The 11,693-nt window shown below is 41.7% G+C and overlaps 2 protein-coding genes across 2 annotated transcripts in view; both read left to right on the top strand.

The window, feature by feature from the left end:
* usp3 (ubiquitin specific peptidase 3) overlaps positions 1-4,255 on the top strand; it is an 11,485-nt gene extending 7,230 nt beyond the window's left edge. The window contains exons 12-13 of the mRNA XM_005730156.2: positions 3,037-3,179; positions 3,758-4,255. Of these exons, the coding sequence (XP_005730213.1) occupies positions 3,037-3,179; positions 3,758-4,226 (612 nt within the window). The 3' untranslated portion in view covers positions 4,227-4,255. The remainder of the gene's footprint in view (positions 1-3,036; positions 3,180-3,757) is intronic.
* A 2,273-nt stretch (positions 4,256-6,528) lies between these two features.
* On the top strand, positions 6,529-10,458 carry fbxl22 (F-box and leucine-rich repeat protein 22). Its single transcript, XM_005730021.1, has 2 exons — positions 6,529-7,008; positions 9,968-10,458. Exons 1-2 carry the CDS (start codon positions 6,671-6,673, stop codon positions 10,314-10,316), a joined length of 687 nt encoding a protein of 228 aa, XP_005730078.1. The 5' UTR covers positions 6,529-6,670; the 3' UTR covers positions 10,317-10,458.
* Positions 10,459-11,693: the final 1,235 nt, after the last annotated feature.

Genomic DNA, 11,693 nt, shown 5'->3' with positions numbered 1-11,693 from the left:
TGCTTTTAATGGCAGATAATACAAAGGCCAGAACACACCAGCTAAAGTTCATAAAAACTGCAGTAAATGTTTGCAGAAATTTGCTGGCTCCTAAAAACTCACAGTGCTGTATCAGTAAACACTTGTACAGCCAGTGATGATCGTCTTTTTCCATTTTTCTGCTCTTACGATTTTACGAAATTACCATTGTGGAAATTGTTGGTATCCAAGTCAGTGTGGTAGGAAAGATCACAACAGGAACGTAGTTTACTTATGCTAGTTTGAATTTTTTGTAATGAAGCATTATAGTTTTGTTACTTAAAAAAAAATAAATTTGAAAAAAGTAACACACATTTATCTAAATAAGAATTTATATCAACACAATGGTAAAAACACATTGTGGTTGTTGGCAGTGACACTGATTGTGATTGGTTGATGGGGCTGGTGTCCTAAAATGTACACGAGTGCTCTGATTGATAATAAAGTATTAAAGAAATATGCTAAATTATTAACAGTAGTGCACAGACCTGGGTTGTTAAACTACCATCTGTAGCAAATGCATTTTTCATTATTGGATCAGTGGTTACCACCTGCATTTGTGACTTTCTGATAGATCTCCAGCTGGTTACGTAGGAGGTCCGTGCTTGTGTTCACAACTTTGCAAGATGCTGTGATGGCTGATTCACACCTATGTCTGATTCGGGGACATGGAGTGTCTATTTCATTTCATTTCAGAGTGCAAACAGTTTTATACTGGGCATAAACTGCTTTTGATTAGATCTTTATGTAAGGTCTGGAATTCAGAGTACTTGTGACAAGTATTAATCTTGTTTGTCTGAATGCTCCAGAGCTTCAGGGGGTGCTATTCTACAGCAAATCGCTTTTCTGACCGCTGTGCAATAAGTATGTCAGTTTTTTGTTATAATACGAGAGCTTCTCCTAACATACAACCACAATTCCTAAGTAGTTGGGACACTGTAAAATGCCAATGTCTCATAAATCCATATTTGATTCATAATTGAACATAGAAAACACATCCAGTGTTTAAACTGAGAAAATGTACCTTTTTAAGCAATATATACGGTAAGCGAATTTTATATATTTTATATATAGCAACACATCTCAAAGGAGCAGAGACAGGGTTACATATAAAGTTTAGCATTGTTTTGCTGAAATATGCAAGGCCAACCTTGAAAAAGATGTCATCTGGATGCTCTAAAACCCATATGTGCCTTTCAGTGTTGATGGTGTCTTTCCAAGGCCTATTTCAAGTTCCAGTCACTCGTGCACTCCCATACTGTCAAAAAGGATTTCAAATTTCGATTTGTCTGATTTGTCTGTCTTTTAAATGAGCTTTGGCTGAGAGAAAACTGCAAGGTTTCTTGATCAAAGTCACATATGGCTGCTTCTCTGTATGATGGAGTTTTCCATGACAGAATCATGTCTGTTTTTAATGCATTGCTGACTGAGTGAAGATCACCACATCCAATATGGATTTTAAGCTTTGTCCCTTTGTCTCCAAATTCTGTGAATCCTTTCATTATTATGTACTGCAGATAAAGAGTTGTTACACATTTTTTTAGATGCCATTTTTTGTGGATTGGTGAACCTCTGTCTACTTCTGAGAAATTCTGTCACTCTAAGATGCTCTTTTTTTGCCCAATCATCTGTTGCCAATTAACTGGATAAGTTGCTAATTGCTTCTCCGGCTGTTCTTTTAATGGGGCATTCGTGTATAAGCCAGAATTCAGGATTTTTGAGTTCCCATATGGAATTTGATGTGGAATGCCCACTCAGCTTTTATCTCTCATTAGGAAAGTCGGCAGAGCCCACCAACCCTGAGATTTGTACTCCAAGATGGAGTTGAACGTAAACAGTAGTAAAACTTTTTTTTTTCTTTTTTGTTTTTACATTATTTTGGAATTGGGTTTGTACTTTAAAATTATTAGCAAACATAAATCTTTAATGTTTGTGTGACTTTTTTTTTTCAGTCCAAGAGCTCAGTTGCAGATCTGCTCCTTTTGCTCTGTCAACAGATAAAAATAGTCTTGTACATTGTTCTTCACACAGAAGGTCAAACAACACATGTACACAAATACAAGTAATGAGTGAGAGCTCGGGATGTTGGCAGCTAATTTGCTAAATAACAGGAAAAACTGGTCTAGTCAAAACGACAGGAAAATCCTCGGAAAACATTAAGAAGTGAACAGAATTTAAATGGAGAACTTTTAGCATTTTTCCTAGAAATTATTTTGTCTATGAAAACAATAATTTTCCCTGTTAATAAAATCATGTTTTAATCCTCACTAAAAGTGTGACACATCTTAAACCATTGCAAACACACACTGAGTGAGATTGTTTTGGCTCTGTGAGTTCAGCAGTGCTAGCAGCAGTGACCTTCTTTTCTGGGAGCTTCCACATGAAGAATGTGGTCACACCTGGCCTCGGCTGCTTGGCTCTAATCCAGTTTATTCCGGCGAAGCTGATATACAACTGCTTTGTTTTATTTTTTGTTTGTTTGTTTTTTAAAACATCAAAATACTGCAAAACAGCCTTGTTACCATGGTTGTTACTTGCTTTAATCTGTTCAACTGCCATCGAAAGTGTGGTGAACTGGAAGTGGTCAGTGTCCCTGTATCCCAGCTCAACCAGTAACTGCTATTGTACATGAATAAAATAAGAAAAACAGGCTTAACTGACTCGTAATTCTGGTACTGACTAGATCAGGGGTGGGCAATCTCAGTCCACGAGAGCCGGTGTCCCTGCAGGTTTTAGATGTGTCCTTGAACCAACACAGCTGATTTAAATGGCTAAATTAGCTCCTCAACATGTCCTGAAGTTCTCCAGAGGCCTGGTAACGAACTAATCATGTGATTCAGGTGTGTTGACCCAAGGTGAGATCTAAAACCTGCAGGGACACCGGCCCTCATGGACTGAGATTGCCCACCCCTGGACTAGATAGTGCAGCAGCGTTTAAACACGTAGTCCATTAATCGCGTACATCTCTACTCATAACTGAAGGAGTGTAAACTGTTTTGATTATTATCTGTCTGCCAGTTTGTGGCTTGTATCCACTTCCAGGTGATAAGGGCATTTCCACAGCATTTTCCTTTTGCTCTGTTGTTTTTGCAGCCAGAGAAGTCATTACCAGGGAGCTGCCTGTATGACCTTGTTGCTGTCGTGGTGCATCATGGATCTGGGTGAGTAGTTTAACATTGTTGAGTCTGGCTTTCCTGATTTGTTAGATGGCGTAAAATGCGGTAATTACACAGCTTTCTTAGTCAAGAAGCATCCATGTTTAGAGGTCATGAATCAAAGCTATAATTAATGACTGATTTAACTTGATGACTAATTATTTCCTCTGGATAAAAGGGCCAGCTTGATCCATGTTTTGTTTTTTTGGTTTTTTTTGTACAAGTGTATTTTTTGTGTTGTAGAAGAATAAGGAACTAAATCCTAACATGCATTCAAGACTGGGCTATGGATCTGTGCATTATTATCTGCCAGCTTTGAGTTACTGTATAGCCGGATCACATCCGCTTTGTGAAAGCTGCAGTTTAAAAATTTATGTAGCTGCTAAAAGGCATTAGGCTGCAAGTCCTTGAAAACACATTTAGATTCAAACAGAATCAAGGTGCCTTTTTCTTTGGCCTCTAGGTGGCAGTGTTGCACTGCTGATATATTGTCGAGCTGAATTCTCCCCTCTTGCTTCAGCAACCATAGATGAAGTCTCACATGAAAGCAGGCAGCAGAATATGACGTGTGTTTGTGTTCACAGGGTTGGGTCGGGGCATTATACAGCGTACGGCAGCCATGAGGGTCACTGGTACCACTTCAACGACAGCACAGTGACTCTGACCAATGAGGATACAGTGAGGAAGGCCAAAGCCTACATCCTCTTCTACGTAGAGAGGACTGGTCAGGTGCCCTCTGACACAAGCGCATCAAACAGCACAGCCACGAATAAGCCTGCCGTGGACGCTGCAGCTGTGGACAGTGTTTCTCCAGAAATAGTTTCTCAGGACACAGTCGTAGCTGATACGGTAGCTACAGATCTGGATTTTGCGGACGCAGCATCGTCACACGAGGACGTCGCGGGCGAGAAAGAGGAGGTAGATGTGAACAAAGACATGGCTACACTGGCTGAGGGTGACACAGTATCAGTGAAAGCTGCAGCAGATGCAGATACCTCAGACAAGGCTGCAACAGAAGAATCTCACCAAGCTCTACAAACTGTTGCACAATAAACAATTCTTTGAGATTTCACTGCCTCAGACCAGCTCGTGACTTTTGTTTCGACTTCACCTCAATCACATTTGTCACCGTGCTTGATTATAATTTTCACATAACATTCACATTTTCACTCTTGTGTTATGATTTGTTTGAAAGCGTCATGTTTTAACTTGCTGCTTAATTTGTTTAGTAGACTTTTTGCATGTTTTCTCTCGATGATGTGCCCTCATACCGAGGTAGACTTCTCCATATCCAATAGATTCCAAAGGTGATCGTTTAAAGTTTAACGTATTGAAGCTTTAGCCTTGGAAAACCTCAGTTGGTCCAATGTTTAGCCTAGACTGAAGAGATTCATTGTCAAGAACACTGTGTAATATTTGGCATTTCTATTGTTTTTAAAGTTTCACATGTCATATTTTTCACCTTAAGAGCCCAGTAGTTCTGTTTTCCAGTCATTAGAGGATATTTTAAGATTTAGAATGCAATGCATTTGACTGACTGGTGCTCATTAGGGCTTTAGAAAGTTGTTTTAACTTCTTGACCAGAACCAATGTAAAAAGAAGGTATCATTCTCAAAAAGTTTGCCTGTACTGATGCTGGAGTATCATGTAACATTTTATGTTGATTTGAAATGGCCATACACGGGGACCTGAAGTGAAATTCTCTTCAAATGTGTACCAGGCAACACGAACATGACAGAATACAATGGAGAACATTTTATTAAGATGTTTGTGTCGGGCTGTTTTTATCATCGACGGCAACCGGCCGACCCGCTGCAGTAAAAGGCAAACAAGACGCCACGGTTCACGTTAGGTGGTGGTTGCTGCACTGTCACAAGGAAAGATGGGTAAGACCAAAACTAATAAAGTGAAGTTCCAAGTTAAGATTTTGCAGGAGTGAATATTGAAGAAAAACATGTATAGAAATCTGTTCATTAGTCAGGAGTAGGGATATTAACCTAGCGAGCAGCTCTGGAGGAATTAAAGAACTGCATCACTAATGTTTCTACACTAGCCTCTATTTTTAAGCTTATACTGCGAATCTATTTTCTAAACAGGTTCATGTACTTTATGCAAATTAAACATCATCAAACTATTTGACGCGCATGTTAGGAACAGTTTTTTCCTTTTGTGTGTGTTTACAGTAGACACATGCATACTAAAATATATTTCATGTGTATTTCCAGTATACAACTGTCTCAACACCCTTATTATGCCTTGTAATGATTAACTGGCTTTGATATGACCCAAGTAGGACTTCTAAAATGAGAGCCTTTAAGTTGTCTTCCCCACACAAACACACACACACTCGCAGAGTCACCCTCCCCCCGGCACACGTGCCACCCAGTGAGCCGTCTCACTCTGGCAGGAACAGGCACTCCTGTATGCTGAGGAGCAGCTGCTCTTTATCGCCTGCACACAGGTGGCTGCGGTTTGTTATTCTGTCCCCATCAGTGATACAAGTGCCCCCCTTGTTTTGTTGTTTCAGATTTTTTGATTATATCCCAAATGTGGAAAAAACAACGTTGGAGATCTTGTAAGGGGCGTCGTGACACGGTGACGCAGAGTACAGAATGTGATCCGCCTTCCAGCAGTGGAATTTCCCAGTGTCCTGCTTTTTTGTAGAGATCGCCGATAAAGAGTGACGTAGAAAAAGCTGGCAAGGAAGTGTGGAGTGATGACATGGGCTGAATGGTATTTTGCATTTTGCCAACTCTGTACGTCCTCTGCGAGCCAACTGAACAAACACACTCTGAGTTGTAGTACTGTCTGTTCCTTGAGGCAAAGTCCTGCGTACGGCTTGTGACTTTCACTCACATGAAGCGTTTTCCACGTTATGTGGCTCTCTGATGGTCTCGATCACAATGCAGGGAATGCAGATCCCTTTGAGTACATTAAATACAGACTTTTTTTAAACATTGGTACATTTCGCAAAGAATCATTTAATGTAAAAATTTGACACTGATAAATCATCCCATTATTTTTCACTACCTCTGTTTTTAAAAGTATCACAGAATTTTTTCATAATTCTTGAGGTGTTTTAGGTTTGTTTTTTTCCCTCCAACTTGACTCCTAACCGTAGTTGTTGCACGGGTGTTTCTGCACTACCCAGTGAAGGTGTTTCTCTTTTTTTATGTCTCTTAGTGTGTATCTGAGAACTAGGCCAGGACAGTGTAAACATCTGGCTGAATCCAGCACTTGCTGCCTGTTGAGAGCCATGACAGATGGAAAGGGAGCGTATGGCTCAAACACTTCCATCTTTGACTGCACAGCAGTTGTCTTCCCAAAATAGCCCGTGCTCTACGGCCTTATATGTGCAGGCCTGTGTGGTGTGCCTGAGGGGGCATCATGTATCTAGGCCACACAATACGGGCTGTGGGCTCATTGTTGCTGCTTACCAGCAGGCCTATCACTGCCCCAGGGACGAAGCCTATCTCTATGTCTCAGGACAACACACCATGCATCTCATTCAGCTCAACCGTGAGTGTCTCCTTCACCTTTTCTCCTTCCTGGACAAGGACAGCCGGAGGAGTTTGTCCCTCACCTGTCATCAGCTGCGTGAGGTCTTCCTGGACCCCTGTCTCTGGAATCTACTCCACTTCAGCTCCCCTTGTCAGCTCAGGAAGGACAACTTTGTGCTGGGACCCTCGTTGCGTTACTTAACTATTAGTTGGTACTCCAGCATGGTCCTGCAAGTGTGCAACATCGAGGACTGGTTGAAGAGCTCGTTTCAGAAGAACATCTGCAGTAAACACGAAAGCCTGGTCAGCACGTTCCTGGCCCATGTCTGCTATATGTGAGTGTTTGTGTGTGGCTCTACCCTGCTGTGTTGTGTGATCAGAATGACAGCTGACAAAAGCTGAGAGAGGACACTGTAATATCCTGTAATAATACCTCAAGCACTGACTTTTAAACACCTTAAAAGTAGAGTAGAATTAACATGACATTGGCACAGCTTGTGTTCATCTTGACACTGGCACGAGAACAAATTGCGTCTCTCTTTATGTGTCTTGAGGATGCTCACACAATTTGGGGGAGGGGATGTTGCTTTCAGGGTCATTTACACCCACATTAGGGAACCAAATGGTTTTCATTTAAAGGCACGTCGCTCAGTCTAACTGCCATGTTTAGCTGCAGGCAGCATGGAACATGATCATTAGAAACAGATGGCATATCCACAACTGGCTGTGGAGACAGAAAAATGACACATCTGTGGGACACAAGACTGATTCTATTAACTAACATAACTGTGGTCACATATCAAAATATATTTAATGAATGACGTGACAGTTGGACTTGATAGGTCGCTGAAAAGTAGCCGTTTTGGCTTTTGGCCTTGTGTGCGTGGCCGGGTCCAGGCAGGAATCGTCCCGGAGAGGCGTAATGAGGTCTCTGGATAATTTCTTCAAGGCAGCCAGTAATAACAGTCGATGTGAGGGAGCTTGGCCACCACAGCTGGCCGGGACAAGAGGAAGGGAAAGGGGGAAAGGGGCAGTCTCAGTGGCGTGTGTACAACCCTGTGAGGACTTCCTGTATTGTGAAATTTGAGATTTGTGATGTGAGAGCTGTGAGATGAGTCAGAGTTTAGAACCACCCACTTCGTCTGAGGCTTGCATCTCTGTGTCCTTAAGGCACACTCTCTGCATACTGATAAACCCTCCCAAATTGTCAGAAGAAAGGAAGCGCACGTGACAAAGTGGGAGGGAACACAGAGGCTGTGGGGGTGATAAAGAGTGACTTGGCTCCAGACCCTCCCAGTCAGCTGCATAGTGGAGATTTATGCAGGCAGGTGGAGCCTACAATTGGCTCTTTGTTGCCGTCAGAGGAATGAACATGTGCTCTGTCTGTGCCTGCCTCTTCCTGGATAAGACTCCACGCAAACTCTGACGCCAACCTCGTGTCTATAGTCTCTTTTTTTATCTACATGGAAAAAACTATAAAACATAGCATGTCTTTGGGCCTCTTTTGCAGTGTACTTTCAGTGTAATACTCTGCAGAGCCAGAAAACTACAGTAAATCAATTTTCTTAAGGTCACAGTATTAGAATTATACAAGATTAATTAACATGCCTGATTTGCAGTATAGTGTGGGCTGCGCAGTGGGTGGCACAAGAAGCTTTGGCATGAGACTGGTTAAACATTTCTGAGTAGTTTTACTCCGATCTTTACTGTGCACCATTTGGATAAACTGATGCTTTCTCTTATATAACGAGAGCATGCGTGACTTTTGCTTATGAAGTGCTTAAGAGATTTATCTGACAGCTGCTTTGGAAAATATTTACAACTAAATCTAGAAAATAGAAGGTTCCAGCAATGTTTTAGGCTTTTTTTTGACGCAAACCTTTCCCCTCAAACGACTGAAGGACACGAACAGTAAATGTACACTACGTCTCAGTTCCTTTTAGAGCTCACTGGATAATTTGACCAGACAAATTAACCGTTAGGAAACCAAACGGCTCATTACAGGCATGATTACAGGTTGGTGGTGTGGTGTTCTGCTTGTGCTCAACATAGACCAGTCTGCTCTTGCTGCTGTTTCTTTCAATGGGAACTACATCATGTCTCAAACATAAATTAAAGGCATAAAAAAAAATTCTGAACATTTTAGGCACACACTGCTAGGTGGAAGCACTTATATTTGCCCTCGCTACTTTGAAAAGATCAAGGTTTTTGCTTTTCTTTCATTTTTATTCAGCTGCTACGTTCCTACAGTTGGCGAACATATGAAATATTATAGGAATGAATTTGAAAACTAGCTTACAGACGGAACAAACAAAGAAACCCATTAAAAAGAAATTATTTTCCACTTAAAAAAACAAGGTGCTATGAGGCGGTGCTTTAATGCGCCAACAACTAAATGCCTGTATGTATGTAAGTGCACATATTCTATGTGTGTGTGCAAGACAGATTCAGATAAGTGGGTATGTACATATTGGAACAGCACACAAAAGAGTCTGCGCACAGTGGAAGTTCCATGAGAGGGCGGATTATGTAATGGGTTTAAAAAAATACTACTCCTCTTATCTCTTGCTTCTATCCACTTCCTATCCTATGTCATTAAAAAAGACAAACGAGTCTCTAAATGGAACTGTTTCTTTTTAGTGCACTGCCCGACTTCCTCAATATTTTGTTAATGTCAATAGCGTCCGATCACATGCTCTGCTAACGTCTCACTCTGAGCCCATGCAACAATGCAGCAGGGCACATGGATCGACTGCATGCTCAGAGGTTACTAGGGCACTGCCCTCAACACTCGCAGGCAGCTGGAATATGTCGGGCTCACATGTGGTGAAGTGGTAAGATTATGTAAGTCTTTATGTAATCTGCATCTGTCAACATGAATGACACTCACTATCCCTTGCCATCCCGGTGCCTGTCTACCAGCTCTGGCCTGCCGCTAGGTTGCAGTGCACTGAATGACAATCCAGCAGTGCATGCATTTCACAGAAACACTTGACATTTTGTTTTCAGAAGCGGTTTTCTCATTAAAATTGTTGTCGGCTCTTTTTTTCTTCACTTACTCACAAAAGCTTTTTAAAGAAAGGAAACACACATGGCCCGGTGGGACTCGGTGTACACAGAAGGTCTAGGTATTTAACAGCTCTGTCATTAAACACATCATGTGTCCATCTCGCAGTATATATATCCCAAGGCATTATGAGTAAAGATGACACAGTACAGGTTTTGTACTCTATGTGTGAAAAGTGAAAACCTGCCTCAGTTAAGCGACATGACTTACGGATGTCTCTACCACAGGTGCCCCAACTTGTTGTCGCTAACCATGTCTGGCTGTGGACACATCACTGACCGGGATGTGATTTCTGTGCTGCAGTGCTGCAGGAAGCTACGCTACCTCCACCTAGAGAACTGCGTCCGCATTACTGACTGCAGCCTGGAGGGCGTGGTGGCTCACGGAGACAATCTGGAGGAGGTGAAGTTGGATTTTTGTAGGAATATCACTCAGGCAGGGCTGCAGCACTGTAAGGAGATGAAGCCAGCCCTTCAACTGACTGCTGAGAGGAGCGCTGACTTGATCCCCGACAGCAAGCCTGAGGAGAGGGTACCAATCAGGAGGACACTGCAGAAGGTCCTGCAGAATTCCTGATGGTAGCGGCTCACACCCACACTAACTGGGACCATAAAAGAGCATTCTTGTAACTTACTGTGTAATGACTCTACTGTGATGTTTTGTATGATTTGTATTTAATTTTACTTTGTTGTACCTTTTATATGACACACATTAAATATAAATTTCTTTTAAATCTTGAAGAAATAGTTTGACATTTTTGGAAAAACGTGTAGTAAAGATGAAGATGCCACCAGGAGCTGCACAAACTAGAAACGGGAGGGAGCAGATCGATTCTATCAAAAGGTTAAAAAAAGACATTTAGCAACTGCAGAAACACAAACTGTTTTCACACCGCAGCCCTGAACTTTTGTTGATTTTGAGAATGTGACAACACAAATGGATAGACATAGCTGGACTAGACACAAAACAATCTTTGACCTGCCAGCTCGCTTGTACAAAGTCTGTGCAACGTTCGATTGGGTCAGTCTGTGCCCGTGTGAGAGCAGCTGCAGGTATCAGTCCCGTGTATCCATGGCCTTTGCTCTGCTCTCTGCACTCTGCTCTCTCTATCCAGATAGTTCACCTGCCAAACACGCTAAACCAAACACAGTAGTGTCTGAGGCAATCTCAAGCTATGTCCCAAGTTGTTTTCCTGACATTGTCCAGAGTTCCCATATGCCAAATAATGACAAAATGACAAAATTTGAGTTTGCATAAGGGGTCACGTGACCTGTCTCTTGGCCAGGACTAGTTGACAGGCAACAAATGGAAACTTCAGGAAGTTTCTTCTTCCAGCAAAGTAGCTGCTGTCACACTGAATGACAGATCTTCTTTTGCCTTGTCTTATTTCCAGCACAGGCATAGGAGTGTTATCAATCATCTCTGTGTATCTCCAAATGATTGAATAGTCATTTTCCCTAAATGTCAAACTATTCCTTTAATAGCATTTGATGGTTTGATTACATTTTTTTACAACCACTCCAGCATTAAAAAGTAAAATACATAAAAAACCCTCAAACACGTGTGTGGTCGTGATCTCCATCCAGAGAGGAAGGATTCTCCCAAGGAAAAATGCCTTAAGCCTGAGTTGTCATCTTACGTAATAGTGACAAAATTAGGCTGAACAGGCGTGTCTGTAAATACCATGTGACAGATTTATGACAGGTGACTGCGGCAGCAGGGTACTCCTTAATCGCTAGTTTCCGACACCCAGTTTTCCAATTTTTAATTAACTGAAGCAGTTCAAGTCGAGTGAATTTGATATGATACAAAGATAAGATGTAAACCTCCAAAGCTTAAGCAATTAAACATCATCATCCAAAATCATGTGAACTTCACAGAAAACTGGCTTTTTTGGAGATTAGGAACTTGTTAAACATACAGCTTTTGTACTGAAAATTAAGCCTTGAAAGG

Source organism: Pundamilia nyererei, unplaced genomic scaffold (genome assembly GCF_000239375.1).
Source record: "Pundamilia nyererei isolate P.nyererei 1_Seehausen unplaced genomic scaffold, PunNye1.0 scaffold00035, whole genome shotgun sequence".
Lineage (NCBI taxonomy): Eukaryota > Metazoa > Chordata > Actinopteri > Cichliformes > Cichlidae > Pundamilia > Pundamilia nyererei.
The sequence above is the reverse complement of the archived record's forward strand: the minus strand, read 5'-3'. Positions and strand labels throughout refer to the sequence as shown.

What these genes read in the sequence shown, in the direction of transcription:
- fbxl22 (XM_005730021.1), top strand. Translation starts at nt 6,671, where the DNA reads ATGCATCTCATTCAGCTCAACCGTGAGTGTCTCCTTCACCTTTTCTCC. An exon ending in CTGGCCCATGTCTGCTATAT is followed by an intron (nt 7,009 to 9,967) that starts GTGAGTGTTTGT and finishes TCTCTACCACAG; the next exon opens with GTGCCCCAACTTGTTGTCGC.